The sequence below is a fragment of the Vespula vulgaris genome, chromosome 11, assembly GCF_905475345.1.
Source record: "Vespula vulgaris chromosome 11, iyVesVulg1.1, whole genome shotgun sequence".
In the NCBI taxonomy this organism is placed as follows: domain Eukaryota; kingdom Metazoa; phylum Arthropoda; class Insecta; order Hymenoptera; family Vespidae; genus Vespula; species Vespula vulgaris.
In genome coordinates this window covers 3,228,812-3,246,518 of record NC_066596.1, presented here as the reverse complement: position 1 = coordinate 3,246,518, position 17,707 = coordinate 3,228,812, and the positions used below count along the sequence as shown (strand labels likewise).

General features: G+C 32.1%; 1 protein-coding gene across 2 annotated transcripts; it reads left to right on the top strand.

The window, feature by feature from the left end:
- The first annotated feature begins 26 nt into the window (after nt 1-26).
- LOC127067590 (radial spoke head protein 9 homolog) lies at nt 27-16,106 on the top strand. Of its 2 annotated transcripts, XM_051002691.1 has the most exons (5): nt 27-714; nt 840-1,005; nt 1,129-1,417; nt 1,563-2,179; nt 7,533-8,769. In XM_051002691.1, exons 1-4 carry the CDS (start codon nt 488-490, stop codon nt 1,721-1,723), a joined length of 843 nt encoding a protein of 280 aa, XP_050858648.1. In that variant the 5' UTR covers nt 27-487; the 3' UTR covers nt 1,724-2,179; nt 7,533-8,769. The 2 variants fall into 2 exon arrangements, with proteins under 2 accessions (XP_050858648.1, XP_050858647.1); XM_051002690.1 differs by lacking the exons at nt 27-714; nt 840-1,005; nt 1,129-1,417; nt 7,533-8,769 and adding an exon at nt 13,030-16,106 and having other exon boundaries at nt 1,737-2,179.
- Nucleotides 16,107-17,707: the final 1,601 nt, after the last annotated feature.

Genomic DNA, 17,707 nt, shown 5'->3' with positions numbered 1-17,707 from the left:
ATCCAAAACAAGAAGATGAAGAAGTAATTGTAAGGTAAGTTGCTGAAAAAATTGTTATCTTCTTTTTATATAATATTAATACAACTTACACGTATTAACCAGCAAAAAGAAATTTGTTATTTGTTTCTATTCTAAAGTTCTCTTTTATGAATAAGATGGCGCTGTAATATTTACACACGAAATTTAACCACGAAAGCATAGAGATACAACGACGCTAGCTTCACGGATCGATTATCAATTATTGTTTTATAATGATCTAATAATAAATATAATTAACGTTTAATCCCTTTAATTTTATACAAAAGATTGAATTTAATACGTCTTCGATCAAGTCTCATAAATCGTACAATTGTGCAACACTCATAAACATATACTCATCTTCTAACAATTCAATTTCATTTTTACTATTTATAAGAATTATACAACGAAACATTTTTCGATATATTCGTCTTATTCAAAACAATTCTCGAGGATATAGTGAGAATAAATGGAATATCAAAAATTATTGGATACCGTCGATATTTTAGGTTACGCGGGAATATGCACAAGCACGGAATTTTCTCAGCTTTTAAAAAATTCCCTCTTGATATTACAAAAAGAAAATCACTTTCGAAAATGTTATTATTGGGGTAAAATAAACGGCATACAAAAAGATTATCACATCGCTTTTGGATACGAGAAAGATTGTATGAACGGACAAATATATTACTACAGGTTATAAAGAAAGGTCTACGTAAAAAAAGAAAAAAATAATAAATTAATTAAAAAAAGAAAAAAAAAAGAAAAAACATTAAACGATATATAATTAAAATATAAATAATTGTTCGATCTCTATACAGTATGGATGGATTAAATTGGTTGTTATTACCAAAGTCACAAAAATATGCAAAATTTTTAACACCTCTGGCCGTTAACAAATTCGAAGGAGAACCATCGTTTGCTACGAATGTTTACGATTCTAATCCACCATTTCCACCAAACGAAGATCCTAAACATTATTACAACGTATAATAATTGGATCATCGTGCAATTATCTTATCGTTTATCTGGAAAATCTTATTAACGTTCTATATTTTTACGTATTTATTTTATTTTATTTTATTTTATTTTATTTTTTTTTTTTTCCAGGAACCTATACCAAGGGAATTAAAGGAGGAAGATCGTTTAGCGACTATCGTTGAAACAATTAGAGAAGATGCAGCAATTATTCCTCGTGGTGGATGGTTCAAATGTTCGAACGGAGATATCGTAGAAAACGTAGCATTCGAGGGATTAGATTTACCAGACGCATCTAATCTTAAATCCTATTTACATGCACGCCCACCACAACAAAAATGGAATACTAATTTGTTATCAAGACCTGATTACAATTATGCTACCGATTTTCTTGATACCATCGATCTGGATGTTCCTCATGGTATTGAAATTATCTTACTCGTGTTCGAAAATGTATTAATAGAAAAATATGTTAACCTCGAACGATTCTATCGAATGAATATTTCCATTTTTGTTATATATGTATTTACCACGAGATATAAGAAAATATAATATACAACTTACAGGATGCTGGAATCTGCAACTAATTTTGGAAGCACGTTTAATTATCCTACACAGTTTATATTGGCCTGGAATGACATTTTATCACAAGTTGAGTACCCCTCATTACGGTTTTTTATACGTTGGAAATGGTAAGAAGAATATGGATTTACCTTTCATGGTGTAACGTAATAACAAATAAATCGAGAAGATAAATCTCCTTCTAAAAGGAGAAGAAAAGGAAGAAAAGATTATCACCAGTAGTAATATTTGTTCGATTAAATATTAGAAAAACAAAATACAATATAATATCTATTTTATTTATATATATATCTATACAAATATGTAAACGTATATACATTTTGACTATGGTATTACGGTTTTCGCGGGAGCGCAAATAATTCGACCAATCAGAAGGCTCGCCTTAGAGTACATAAGTTGGACCGTTTGAAAAGTACGCCAGAAGATGGCAGCACTGTAACGGCAGAAGGAAGGACGAGTTTCGAGTCGCAGTATACAACGGACACACAGGCGCAGTGACCGGCTTAGAGAGACGGAGTGAAGTGACGTTGCCAGTAACACTGCGAGAAGTCCCGTTTTTATTCTTAGAAATTTCCTCTGGATAATTTGGTCGTCCTTACCGGTAAGTACACATTTTTCATATTATATATATATATATATACACATATATATACGTATATATTTTTTTCTTTTTTTTTCCCTTATTTCTATACCCCTCGTCCATCCGCTTACCCGTCTAACCGCCCGCCCGACTAAATCGCGTACAGAATCACGTATCAATCGTGTCGTTAGATCCGAACGAGAAAACGTTTACTTTCCGATCGGCTAAATAAAATGGAAAAAGAGTTAGAAAGAGGAAAAAGGAGAACGAATACTGAAAAGAAAAGAAACGATGAAAGAAAAAAGAAAAAGCATAGCTTTTTTCAGTGGCTGCCCTTCACAAACCCCGAACGCGTCTTGCCTTGCCTTGCCTTGCCTTGCCTTTGCTTTCCCTTGCTTGTGCCGGGTGACGCCGGTTCATGTCGAAGTATACGTTCTTTCACGAACACGTGAAAGAGAAGGATCCTATCGTCGTAATACCTTCGAAATATCTTCACGATCGATCGGAGTCGAATCACCTATCGTATTTTTTTTTCTTTTCTTTTCTTTTTTTTTTCGTCGTTATGAAGGTCGTCCTACGCGAAAGAAAAAAGTATCAAACTTCGTATCTTTTGTTAGCAACGATATGCATGGATAGAAATTAGGCGCGACGCAGATCGTTTCTTTCTTTCTTTCTTTCTTTCTCTCTTTCTCTTTTTCTTTCTCCATCTATCTATCTTTCTCTATCTTCTCGTCGTTGACAGGCGGCGTTCTCGTCTTCTTCGTTTCCTTCCTTCCTTCTTTCCTTCCTTCCTTCCTTCTTTTTTTCTTTTTTTTTCTTTCTTTTTTTCTTTTCTCATTTGTTCGTTCGTTCGTTCGTTCGTTCGAAATATCCTCCACCGATTTCTACACAATCACGAAAATGGATATTATATTATTCATCACGAAAAGTTTCTCGAAATTATTAAAATAACACGCAATAGAGACGCGACATTTTTTTTTCCTTTACGCGTTAAATACGTGTATGTATATGTGTACGTATATGTAATACACGATAAGAAAATATTATTATTGTTTTATGCGTATATACGTCGTCGTCATATACATGTGTACGTATATCTCTTTCAGATGAACGTTTCAATGTTTCTCTCGATAATTCCTATAGAATTTTGTTTCGTAATAGTAAAATGATATATTAAACGTTAGCAATATGGAGGAGCATGTTTTTTTTTTTTTTTTTCTTTATACATTTCGTTTTCTTTCCCCTCTTTTTCTTTACTAAGATATTTTAGAATATTTAGACAGGAATCGTATAGAAACGATATAATTCGTTAATTTTTTTCTTTTTTTTTTAATTCGTTTACATTTATAATTATGTGTATATTTTCATATTAATATTTTTAGTTTCTTTGTATTGTTAATCGTTGGAACAAACGTTAAATAACCTTTGTAAAGATACATGTATACGTTTTTTTCTTTTCATCAAAGATTATTATTACAATTTAGGTTATCTTAACGTTTCATTTTTCTTTTTTTCTTTCTTCCTTCTCCTTCATCTTTTTCTCTTCTTTTTCTGCTTCTTCTTCACCGAGAAAGTTTGTTCGTAGAATGGTGATATCGTGAAATACGAGACTCTGATTGGTCGATCGAGAAAGCGACCCTCCTGATTGGTGCACATTCGATCGTACTTAGAGATAATGAAATTCATTTCGACGAGAACATTATTGATCTCTCTCATTGGTCCAATCTTCTAATTACTATTACGATTAATTACTATTATTTCTGATTAGTGTGACAATCTGGATTTTGTACGTGCGTATGTGTGTATATATACGTGTGTGCATTTTTATTAATTTTTTTTTTTGTTTTATACGAAATATAATCAACTCATAATTATCGAATAGAAAAACAATAATTGTTATTATTAATATTATTATTAATGTATAGTATAGGACAAGCTTGAATGAATATTTTTTATGGTATATGTTTTTTGTCTTGTTAGTGTATTTTCAGTTGTATTCGTTTGATCTTTCTCTCTCTTACTCTTCCGCTTTTTCTCCGTCTCTCTTACATGTCGCGTTTGTTGAACGATGAAACACACGACCGACTTGATTCAAGGTTAGCTGGGTCAACCTAAATTACAAACCCGTTGGCGAATGAAAAAAAGAATACTTTTTATTCTTTTTCACATCTTCGTTTCTTTCTTTTTCCATTTTTTTTTATACATGATCTGCACGTCGACATAACCTCTCTGTTCGATTTTCTATCTCTTTTTAAAACGATCGACCGTCATCTGATATTTCGTATGTCTGTTTTTTATTTATTTATTTATTTATTTTTTCTTTTCTTTTCTTTTTTTTTCGTTTCACTTCTCACTCTTTATTATAAATATTGTATGATATTCTTTTTATTGGGATCAAATTGTTATTATTGGTTTGAATTTTAGAAATTGAGGTTACTTCTCTCTTTACCACTTTCTTTCTTTCTTTTTCTCTTTCTCTTTCGTTGATAAAGGAGAGTAGGCTGCCTGTTAAGTATCTCAAGCATATCCCCGAGGGTAATAAATTAATCTCATTGTCTGCCAATTACAAAGTTCAGATTCTGTCTTCTTTCTTATTGCTCATTCAAGGTCTACGTTTTCTATGTAATATCATCTTGGAAATTTTCTTTCTCCTTTTTTCGTCGTCTCGTTTCTTTTCATAAAAGAAGAAAAAGAAATAAAAAAAAAAAAAGGAACAAGATTCGCTCTCACAAATTATATGTATGACATGTATATAAATATACACACATCATACGTACGTACATATACATATATATGTACATGTATAGATACATTTATTAGATTAAGGAAGAGGAAGAGATAACGACGAAATTTTATTAGAATCAACAGAGAAACTTCTTTCGTGTCATTTTTATTTTATCAATAAATTTAATTGATAAATTTCTTTTTTCTATTTTTAATTTTTATTGTTATTATTATTATTGTTGTTGTTGTTGTTTTTGCAAATATTAATTAAATTATTTAACGAAATAGAATTTTTTTAACAAACCATATACATATATACTATCGTTTTGATTTACACATAAGGGACATAGGATGAATATTTGCTGATCATTTGCAATACGAATTAAATTCTCATGTGACCTTGATGCATATATGTATATATTATATACACATACATACGTTTCTTGATCGTTTCTCGATACAGACTTGTGTGTGTGTATACAGGGTGGACTAAAAGTTCCTAACTGATTGTACAAATCAATTAATCTTTTTTGATGCTTTTTAGGCTAATCTTTTCTTTATTTTTTTAATTTTAAAATTGCAACGCTAATTGTAAGTTTAAAGAGTTACGAAATAGAGTAATAATTGATTTTTAAGATCGTCTGGAAACTTTTGACTCACTCTGTATATACCTATGTATATATAACTACGTACACGTTCGTTCCATTTTAAAAAATTTATAATAATCATGCAAAGGAAAAAAAAAAAAATGAGAAAAAAAGGAAGAAATTTTTTCCATTCTGGCAAAGTCGTTTAGCATAAGCAAATCACTGCGAGAAACAAAAGTTGTAGGTCTTGATTCGTGACTAATCCATCTTTGCATGACGTATCGTGATCGTGCGAGGATGCTAACAAGAATGGAAGCTTATCATCGTCGTAAAGAAATTCCCGCGAACGATTGAAAACGCTTTTCTTCGAACGTGACTAACGCAGTGGTAAAAAATTTATGATGCTTTGAAATTAAAACGATAACAAGAAAAAAAGAAATAAAAAAAGGATATGTATATATATATATATATATATATATATATATATATAAAAGTTGTAAACCTATAATAGATCTATATTACAATAAGATAAACTTAAATTAGAAACAAAGAAAAAGAGTATACCATCTATAAATTAAATCGACATCTTATCTATATATCTACAATCCCTAACATATCTCTCTGGAGATAACATTAATTACCGATATATTAGAATTAAAACAAACTATATTTTACAAAAATTAGATTACTTTCGTGTATGTCGAGAAAAAAAAAATTACAATCGATTCAGTATATTTCAATCGTTCATTATCGATTAAAATTCGAACAGATGCAGATACGATTACGTACTACAATTGTAAGATCAATTTCTCTTAATGTTTCTTTCGATAACCGATAGAATTTATTTTCGTGCAACGACAAGAACGTAGACGAAGAAGAAATCAATGAGGTGCCGATAACCTCGGCGCTTTGCTTCTTCTCCCCCGCAAAGCCTCCGGCTCTCTTTTTTATCCGATTCATATGCACAGCCGTACGTGTGCAATCGTGTAGTCAATTCCGAGCACGGACTACCAAGTTCCGGTTCCTATTCAAGTGCTATTCTCTCGTATTTTCTACGTACCATCCCTCCCCCTTGTCCTCCCCCTCTTCCATCTTAATACTCCTTCTCTTTCTCCTTCTTCTTCATCTTTTTTCTTCTTTCGATCTTTCTCTCTTTCTCTATCTTTTTTTCTTCTCTCGTTCTCTCTCGTTTTCTCTGTCGTTGCCTCTTTCCTTCTCTGTCTTTTTATCTCTATGCCTTTGTACCAAGCCGAGAATTTTTCTCCATGGATTCGTTTTTCCATCATTCACATTCTCACTTCTCGATTCAATGATATCCATTGAATCTCAAGTTTCAGGAAACTGGATCCTCACTCTTAGATTATCTCGGATCTGTTTTTTAATATCGCTTCTTTTAACTTCGTTTAAAGTTTTCTTCACTTTTTTCTTCCTTTTTTTTTTTTTTTAAATCATATTTTTGATGATTGATGTTCTGTAGGTTTATATACTAGGTGTACGATAAGTCAATTGAATAAGAATGTATTTTTGTTGCAATTTAATTAACAGGCGTTTAGTTATACAGACGACTCTATTTATATTTAATTAAATATAATAATTTCTTTCCATATAATTTGTTCGAATATTAATAAAAATGCAGAGTTGGCTAAAAGCCTTAAGCGAGTTTTAAAAAGCGAGCTGGTCCTTAAGTGATTTTAAAAAAGAATTCGGTCTTTTCCGCGACTATTCAGGCCACTTTTTTCTTCCTTCCTTTTTTTTTTTTTTTTTTAAATCAAATTTTAAAACTGCAAGCCTGAAAAGTCTCGAAAGAAGAGTAATTGATTTTTAAAATCACTTAGAGACACTTTTGATTCACCAACAAACTTTTGGCTTTACTATTAGCGTACAGAATTTCTTTCCAATAGATTTAATAAATTCGAGTTGAATATAGGTACTGAATATACTACAGAGAATTTCTTTTCAATTTTGATGAGAGCTTTCGAATTAAAAACAAAATAATTTCATTCAATGGATTAAATTTTTCGATATATGTATGTTACTGTATATGTTGTGTGTGTATTCGTTAGGTTTTTAATCGGAGAGATGATGAAAATATCGGCAAGAAATCGATGAAACAAGCACTCCGTGTAAAATAGTACGAAAGGTAGCCTTTTGTGCGAATGGAAGCCACAAAAAAATCAGCTCCCGTTGGATACATCGAGAGCGGAAGTTGTAAAAAAAAAAAAAAACGGACAAAGACCCAACTCGTGGTAGGATGTGGTCGAAAAAAAAGGGAAAAAAAAAAGGAAAATGTACCAAACGTGACCTGCTCCGTGGTATTAATTACCACTTTTGCTTCTTCGTTAAGCTCTTTATTATACTTGTATAGTTTCTATATATTTTCCATATTACCATAAACTCTTAAAACCTTTGCATGTATTATATTATTGTTTCTTCATATATGGTGTTCAAAAAAAAAAAAAAATTGATAGAATAGGTTTTTTCCACACCGAAAAATTTAATCTGCTTTATTTATACATAGATATCTATGAACAATTATTTTTTTATTTATAAATCTTTATCAAATCCTCTGACAGAGAATTGAAAAAATTTGTTAATTTGGATCTATAATATTTCGATGAAAGCAAATGAGATATATAATTGGAAATCTTTAGATATTTTTTAGCTTGTTTATTTATTTACTTTTTTATTTGTTTTCTTTTTCTTCCTTATGTCCGACATCTTTCGAGATAATCGAAAGGCTGTCGACCTCGACTCGATACGCTTTGTCGTTGCGTTCCTCCTTTTCAACGCTCGAGCTAGCACCGTACTGTTGCACTGGTAAGATCGTCTAACGGGATCTAGTGTAAGCCGAGAAAAAGTACATCGAAATGGTTGCGCTAACTCGAACACGTTTCTTTCCACTTTACCGCGAACATTCGTTCTTTCCTTCGGAAAAATTATCATCGATCGATCGATCGAAATCGATATCGATATCGAAAGTGTTTCACGTTTTATACAAACAATCAAACAATTGTGTCTTCTGTGTACAGGTATATTTCTCGAGAATAAAAAAAAAAAGAAAAGAAAAGATAGAATAAAAACAGGAACGTACGTTTGTAATATAATTTTATTTATACGATTTTTTATATGTGTTTCATATTTTACGAGATATAAAGATACGTTGGACAAGGACAAAAAACATTACGTTTGTAACATAATTTTATTCTGAAATAATATTATATATTTTACTTCTCGAAATGTATTCGCGAGATTAATTTAATTGTTGTTAGTTTGAGGAAATATAAACGTATGTTTGTTAAACGTAATTTAATTTCGAGGAATGCGAAGGAACATTTACTAAATGCAATTCGTTTGGAGTAACTTTACCGTTAGAAATGATGTAATGATAAAGAAAAGAAATTTAGAACAATATTGAGTTACGTTTCTATTTCTATGGATTCATGGACCAATTTTAAATACTAATATTCGCATTTCCGCACGACTACAGAAAATAATTTGATTTAATGAATCTCATTTTGAAGAATCTCGTAAGATTATATTTTATGATATTTTACTCGCTCGTAATCGTTCATAATTTTGAAAATGATTCATTGATGTTGAGTGGAATTAACAAAAAGAAAAGGAAACAAGAAAAGACGTGAGTTTAATATTTTATTATCATTATCACAAAGACTAGGATCGGCATTATCGATCACGACAAACTTATCAAAGAATTTCTCGCGTTCCAATATAATTATATTTTTTATCGTAGTACACTTTAATATAATATCTTTTTGTATTTATTCGTACTTAAAAAACGAGAAAAAAATATATATATAAAAAAAAAAAGATTCGCTCATAAAAAAATAAGATGATCTTCCTCCCATCGAAAAGAATATATTACGCGTACGCGTTGAGAATAAAGATGGCGGATGGAATAGAAACTTAAAGAAGTTAAAAAATAAATATTAATCGAAATTAATTCGACATATCGCCAGTAGATACGCTGTTTGTATGTATCTTTAAAACGTTATATAGTATTAAATATATATATATATATATATATATATATATACGTATATTCTAGAGTCTATGAGAAGCTGAAATGAAGTTTCCTCTGAAATGAAGGTTGTCCTTTCGATCAATATGTATAGAGAAAGAAAGAAAGAAAGAAAGAAAGAAAGAGAGAGAGAGAGAGAGAGAGAGAGAGAGAGAGAACGATTAGATCGAAGAGAAAAGATATATGCATAACTACGAAGAAGGGTTCGAACTAAAACGTCCGTGAGAACCACCCGTTTAAGGCGCGAGAACTGGTTCCGAGTTGGTCGCGGGCCATCTTCTTTCCAAGGTCCTCTCTTCTCCTTTTCTTTCTTCTTCTTCTTCTTCATGTTCTTCTTCTTCTTCTCATTGTTAAATGCGCGAGAGATGTTGCGAACTCAGCATGGTCCTTTGCCTGAAATTAAACGTCTGACGAGGACAAGAACGGACCTCTTCCTCTCTCTATCTTTATCTCTATCTCTATCTCTATCTTTTTCCAACTTGAACAAAATATATTTTTCCTTTGCACGGATCTTTTATTATCCCTTCTCTATCTTTTTCTCTCTCTATTCGCTTTTTTTCCTGTCCTTTACTATTTTTATCTCTTCTCTTTCTCTTACTTTCTGTATCTTTTTTTATGCTTTCTCTTTGGTCTCTTTTTTTAAATTTCTTCTTTTGCCCTCTCTCTCTCTCTCTCTCTCTCTCTTTTTCATTCTATCCCTTCAACTCCTTCGAGAAACATATTTTTCCTTTGCATACATTTTTTATTCTCTCTCTCTCTCTCTATCTTTCTCTCTATCTCTCTCTTTCTCTTTCTTCTTTCCTAATCCTATTTTTTTTTATAGTTCTCTCTCTTTTTTCTTTTTTTTCCCCTCTTTCTTCTTTTTACCTGGAAACTATTACGAAACTTTTAAAGTCGATCCTTCTAAACCCACGAATGGAATTTCAAGGACGAAATAAGGATCAACGGGCACAACAATTTTCTACGGATCATTGTCAGTAGATAATAGATCGATAATATTGGTCAGATGATACAGATGATGGTTTAATAGATCTTTTTTTTTATGATCGTAAATATTTAATAGGATTCCGTTCGGGTAGTATTATCGTTGTATTATAGATAAATGCTGGAAGAAGAGTTAGGAGAACGTTATGAATGTTTTCTGACCGGTATCGGACATCATCATCACGTGCACCAAGACTGATTCTCTTCCAGGCAGTGGCTCCGTTGTCAAGTGGACAATATCTTCTCGTGTTACAACGATGTTACCGTTGCCGAACAAAACGAGCAGTTCTCCGATGTTTCTTCCTCTTGCATATTCCTCTCGTCGTTCGTTCATTCCTTCGTTCATTCGTTCATTCTTTATTATCGTGTCTTATTTCTTTTTTTTTTTTGTATCCACGTCTTATGGTACGATCCATATTTTCTCTAAAAATTCTCACTTACATATATATATATATATATATTTGTTATATAAATATTTATACATATATTTTTTTTTACCAATGCTTTATATGGCATTATAGAGTTTATGTATTTTTTATGATTCAAAATCATAACGAAGATGAAGGAACGCTTTGTCAAATATTATGTTAATTAAATATATGTATGTATTTTTGATTGCATAATGATTCGATTACAACATAATAATTATTTTAATAAACAATGTATACAATAATTATAATTTTCATTAGGATTTTACAAGATCAAAGAAAGATTAAAGAGATTATTACTGTTAATATCGCTTTGTTTGAAAATGTTTGACAATTTAAATCGTTAGAGGAAATAAGTACTCGGGTATATATGTATCTATAAAAAAAAAATTGATTTGAAACATTATACTTTTCCAAAATATCATAGATCCTTCGAAACGATCAAGACGAATAGGACATCAACCCGATGTCCGGATGCATTTGACGGGCAACGTTATTTCCGTTGGTAGTAGTAATAGTAGTAGTAATAGTAGTAGTAGTAGTAGTAGTAGTAGTAGTAGTAGTAGTAGTAGTAGTAGTAGATAGTAGTAACGTTGCGTACAAAGCCACAGTCGTTTAATCGATTAGTTCAGTTCCATCGTTTCCGTCTCTCTATCGCTATTTGAAATGAACGTAATAAAGCTTGGAGAGCATATAAACATGTTCGTACCAAAGAGTGAATAAGTTGAAAGCTTAGTTCTATCTGACATGAGCGGAGTTAATTAACTCGTGGCCGGTGAATTTGCTTTTGGATTTTCGTGCAAATAGAAAGGATAGAGTAATTGACAATTGTTAGATATATAATATACATATATTGTGCGAATAAATCCAGAACAATAAGTTAAACCGCGTTGGTTTAAATTATGCGAAGAATATTTTGAAGATATTAATTGTAAATGTTTCTTGAATTAATGAAACTCTAATTCAAATGTCAAATTAATTAATCCGATTCAATTTTCATCATATATGTATTTGTTGTATAATTAAAAATATTTCTTTTTCATCGTTTAATTTCACAAAAATAACATTCGATATTACCGACATATTTAAGTTATTAATAGAATATTTATTAACAAATCGATCTTTCTTATCAAAGTATTAATTCTCACAAGCGCGCGATAAAAATTTTAATATAATTTCAACAATTATAACAACGTAATCATTCTATTATAAATGTATATACGCCGTAACATCGTTTGATATCGATACAATATTGATCGGTTCGGTAAAAAAAAATTTCTAAAAAAAAAAAAACTCGAGGAAGAAAGACACGACACTCGTGAAATCGATAGATAGATATGACAATCGTTCAAAAACGTGAGAAATAAAAAAGAGAAAAGGAAAGAAGAGGAAAAGAAAAGAGGATTCTCTCGAAATTATCGGCCGACAGTTGAATTTAATAAAAATAAGAAAGAAACTCGGTCTGAGAGACGTTTAAACGATCACTGGAAAGATTTCATTTCCAAAGGGTATGAAAGCGTAGGGATCTTGTTGAAAACGCGACGGACACTCGTCACAATAGTAATACAGGCACGAACGAACCGTGACGACGTAGGACGTCCTCCTTGTAATCTCGAATCACGGGCTAACGTCGTCTCTCAGGGTCGACAGGCGTGCTAATTCCTTGGATCAAAAGCGGTCGAGCTATCCTCTTCCTTCACTTCTCTCTGAATTCTTTCTTTTTCTCTTTATTTCTCTTTCTCTGTATCTCTCTCTTGCTCGGTCGCTCGCTCATTCTTTTTCGAAACAGTCCATAGGATTCCTCCTGGCCTTTTCCTTTGCTCGGCCTATCAGGATCGACCTTCTGTGCGAGATCGTTCGATCGTTTTAAAAGATTACTTAGAGTTATACTGGGTGTCGGAAATGTCTTTAATATATTGCAGATAGATATATTACGATAACACAGGGCGTTACGCCAGAAAAAGTTCCTAGGTACGTGTGTGATCTTTAAAAATAAAAAACGAACGGAAAGATACTCGGGAGAAAAAAAGCAAAAAAAAAATGAAAAGAAAAAACAACAAAGCTTCCATTAATCTTTTTCAAGACTTTTTAGGCTAATTTTTTTTTCAGATTGTTAAACTACAAGACTGGGAGAGTTTATGATGAAGAGGCTCACTTTGAACGAGAGAACGAAAATAGTCCAGTTTTACTTTGAAAATAATCGTTCGATAATTAGTACTCAGAGAGCATATCGCAGACATTTTAACGTTAAAAATGCACCGGCGGAAATGACTATACGCAACATTATTGCCCGTTTTCAGCAACAGGGTACTGTTTCCGATTTGCCACGTTCCGGTAGGCCACGTTCTGTCTTTACAAATGCTAACATACAACGCGTGGAGGAAAGTGTCCTCGAGGAACCCGGAACTTCGACTCGAAGGCGTTCTAGTCAATTGGAATTATCACGAACATCGTTGCGACGTATTTCAAGGCACTTGCTCCTTTTATTCCCATATAAGATACAACTCGTTCAGGATTTACATTTAGACGATTACAAAAGCCGTTTGAATTTTTCAATTCGTTTTCAACAACTCGTAAAAGAAGAGGACGATTTTTTAAATCGTTTGATTATGAGCGACCAGGCGGATTTTCATTTAGACGGTATTATCAATAAAGAAAATTGCGTATTTTGGGGCGCAGTTAATCCGACGGCTATACGCGATTATCAGTTACATCCAATTAAATGTACAGTTTGGTGCGGATTAACGTCGGATTGCGTGATAGGTCCGTTTTTCTTTGAAAACGATGATGGTAATAACGCGGCTATCGTTACCGTCGAACGATACAAAAACATGATAAAGAATTTTCTACGTCCTGCCGTGGAAGACAAACCGGACATGTGGTTCCAACAGGACGAAAACGCGTCTCATACGGCCGAGCCAACGATGGAAATTTTAAGGGAAATTTTTTCGGGACGATTAATATCGAAGCAAGGGGCAATCGAATTTCCCGAACGTTCGCCGGATTTAACGGCTACCGATTTCTTTTTATGGGGTTATTTGAAGGGAAAGGTTTATCGAAATAAACCGCGAACGATTCAACAGTTACAAGAAAACATTAGAACCGAGATCCATGGTTTATCGCGACAAACGCTGAGAACAGTTATGGAGAATATATTGCAACGAACGAAATTATGTCAGACCGAAAACGGACGATATTTACGCGATGTTATTTTTCATGGTTGATCGTAACAACAACAACGATATAATAATAATAATAATAATAATAATAATAATAATAATAATAATAATAATAATAATAATAATAATAATATCGTCGTCCCTTTGTAACATATTATGATATCAATGAAAATATTCCGACGTACGTAAAATATTTCGTATATACGCAAGATGCAATAGTATTATTACTATTTCGTATCACCTAGGAACTTTTGGCACGTCCTGTACATTACATAGCTCGTGAAAGAGCGTCTTGTTTCCTCTATCTAACACTCTACATGATGCTCGAACGAACGAACGAACGAACGAATGGATGGATGGATGGATGGATGGATGGATGGATAGATGGATGGATGGATGGATGGATGGATGGATCGATCAACGAAGAACCGAATGAAGCGTTGTATAGGAGAAGGGCTCTGTGCTAGGGTGCCGGCGCTATGGGGGTTATGGGGGCACGTTCACACAAAACGGCCACCGTAGGCAACGGCAGCTGTTCACCATCCGTGCCCTACTCTCTACTCTCGCTTCTCTCCCCCGCATTCTTTGCTCGGCTTAAGCCTCGCCCTTCGGACCGAAACTTCCTCTTTCTTCTTTGCTTTTACCTTTTCTCTCTCTTTCTCTTTCTTTCTTTCTTTCTTTTTTTCTTTCTTTCTTTCTTTCTTTCTTTCTTTCTTTCTCTCTCTCTCTCTCTCTTTCTGTCGTTTTCTCTCTCTCGTCATTATTTTCGTCATAGAAAACGTGTACGTGACTTTCACAATCTTTATCTGTTTTCTTCTTTCCTTTCTTTTTTCCTTTTCTTTCTTTTTTCTTTCCTTTCTTTTTACATGGTACTCTCAATACGACGCCACGTAAAATCATCGTCATTAAAAATCACGTTCCATTTTTTATCTATATATACGTATATATGTAAGTGTTAGAGAGATTTCCTTTCGGGAGTTCAAATTTTTTTTTTTTTTTTTTTTTTTGATATCTTTGTATTTTAATCGTACTAATCGTAGTGAGATGATTTTATTTATTTGTTTTATTTTTTGTTTTTGTTTTTGTTTTCCTTCTTCGATTACATTCGTGTCGATTGAAATTTTCTCTCTCTCTCTCTCTCTCTCTCTTTCTTTCCACCGTGTAAAATTTAGAAATAATCATTCGAAAGACGTTTCATATTTTTGTCTTTTAGTGATTAGACCCAATAAAATTTTATTTATTTATTCTCGTCGAGATAGATAAATCGTTTTGTGAAATTTGCAAAAGTGATATAAATAGGTCGGTAATTTCGTTGTTAATTGTACAAATTATAGTAATAAGAAGATTCCTATGTTTCTTTAGTTGAATTCGTGTTGAGAGAAACAGAAAGAGAAAAAAATGTCGGTCGTTCTAATTAAGTTTCGTTTGAACGAAAGACACTTCTTCTCGTTGGTCTCGATCAACGAACAAACGAAGAAACTATACTACTGACCGTCCTATGTAACGAGAGTAATACTTTCTCTCTCTTTCTCTATTTCTCTTTCTCTTTTTCTTTCCTCGTGGTAGGATCTCCTTTGACTCTAATTAATTACAGTTAATTACGTTAATTGGCGTAACTAATACGATCGCGCCATTTTACGTCGTCTGGTTGCTTTGCTCTTGGAGTTACGACCTTTGACATGCATCCCCCTTTTTTTATTTATTTTTTATTTTGTTATTTTTTTTAACACGTTGACACTCAATTTCGCATGCTTCGCATTTACCAAATTTTTCAAGTTATTTCTTATGAAATTTAAAATACTATACAAAAGTATATAGTATGATGTAATATAATTATGTATGACAATGTATTATCTTGTATCTTTTGTCTACAAATAGTTATGAGAAAATGATCAGATAATAATAACGTGTTACTAATATTTCTTTATAATGTTTAATATCCAACGCGAAGATATCATTATTGTCTTTCATAATCAATGAGACAAAATATATGCAAATAAATTACTACATTAGAAAAAAGAAAATATATATATATATAACAATCTTTTATATATAAATATTTCTAGTATATATATATATATATATACTGTTAAATTTTCATAGATACATTCATGCATACATGTAAACGAAGACACTATACAAAAACTTTTTCGATAAATCTAATATAAACAAAGTTCTATTCTTGCGTAGAAAAAAAATTAGAAAGAGAGAGAGAGTGAGAGTGAGAGTGAGAGTGAGAGAGAGAAAGAGAGAGAGAGAGAGAAGAAAAAAAGAAATAATAAATAAATAAATGGGGTCGATGTTATACGAGGCATCCCCCATGACGTGTCTCGCGGGACAATGGAGATACCGATGGAAGTTTTCCAATAATATCCTTCGTTGAAGAAGAGTAAGAGAGACAGAGAGAGAGAAAGAGAGAGTGCGACGACCGGACGAAGTGCTTTTGTTTCATCGTTTGTCTTTTCTAAAAGCGCCGGCCTCCATCGTTGCATAAGAAGAAACAACCGACCGATTGAATTATTCAGTGATAAAACGTTCGCTATTTCCAATCCGATAAGTATTATCATCCTTTGAAAGTTCCAGTGTAAAAGAGAGACATCAGTAGACGTTTATTAATCGTTGAAATTCTTTTTTTTTTTATGATTAACTTTCGTGGGGTTTCTTTTTTATTTATTTATATTTGTTCAGAGTAGTATTTTATATCAGTGTACTTATATCAAAATTTTATATGAGATTTATTCTCCAATGTTTATTCTGTGAAAAATTCCAATATGTGTTCTTTCTCTTCCTTTCTTTCATATTAGGATCTATATATATATATATATATATATTAACACGTATAATCAATGTCCATATGTAAGACATCCAAGAAGATTCTAATCGGAAAGATCCTATCTATGAAACGAATGTTTCTCTGCTAGATAGAATGGAATAAGTGAGAAAGAGATGTAACGACAGCATGGGAAAGATATATAGCTATAATTCGGTTCGAGTTTATCGCAAAAGGGTCACATCAATGGGTACGTTGGAAAAACCATAGCAAGCATTTCACAGACCCTTATTTGTTTTCCCTGATGCATTGGCTCGACACGTGTTACTATATTATTCTATTCCGAAACGAAAAAAAAAAAAAAGAGAGAAAGAAAGGACGAGATATTATTATACATATATCATACATACATACTTGCTTACGTCAGACAATGGAAAGTAACCCGGAAGGGACAATTGAAATCGTCTGACTGATTTCTACTTAACATCAATATATATCTAATAATCTAAAAGGTTCAGAACCTTCGGCGTAAAGTTAGTTCATCTAAATATAGATCCAATCGAAAGATAAAACTTGGATCATGCTTTTATTTTCTCTCTCTCTCTCTCTCTCTCTCTCTCTCTCTCTTTCATTCTTTATAATTATCATCGTTATTAAGAAAATAATTTTATTCAATTTTTTAACAAATGCATAGTCACAATCTTTATTGAAAATTTCAATTTATTATGTTTGGTATAGGATTTGTATACAAACCTACATATTTATGTGTATATATATATATATGTATGTATGTATGCATGCATATCTGTCTGTATATGTATATATATATATAGAGAGA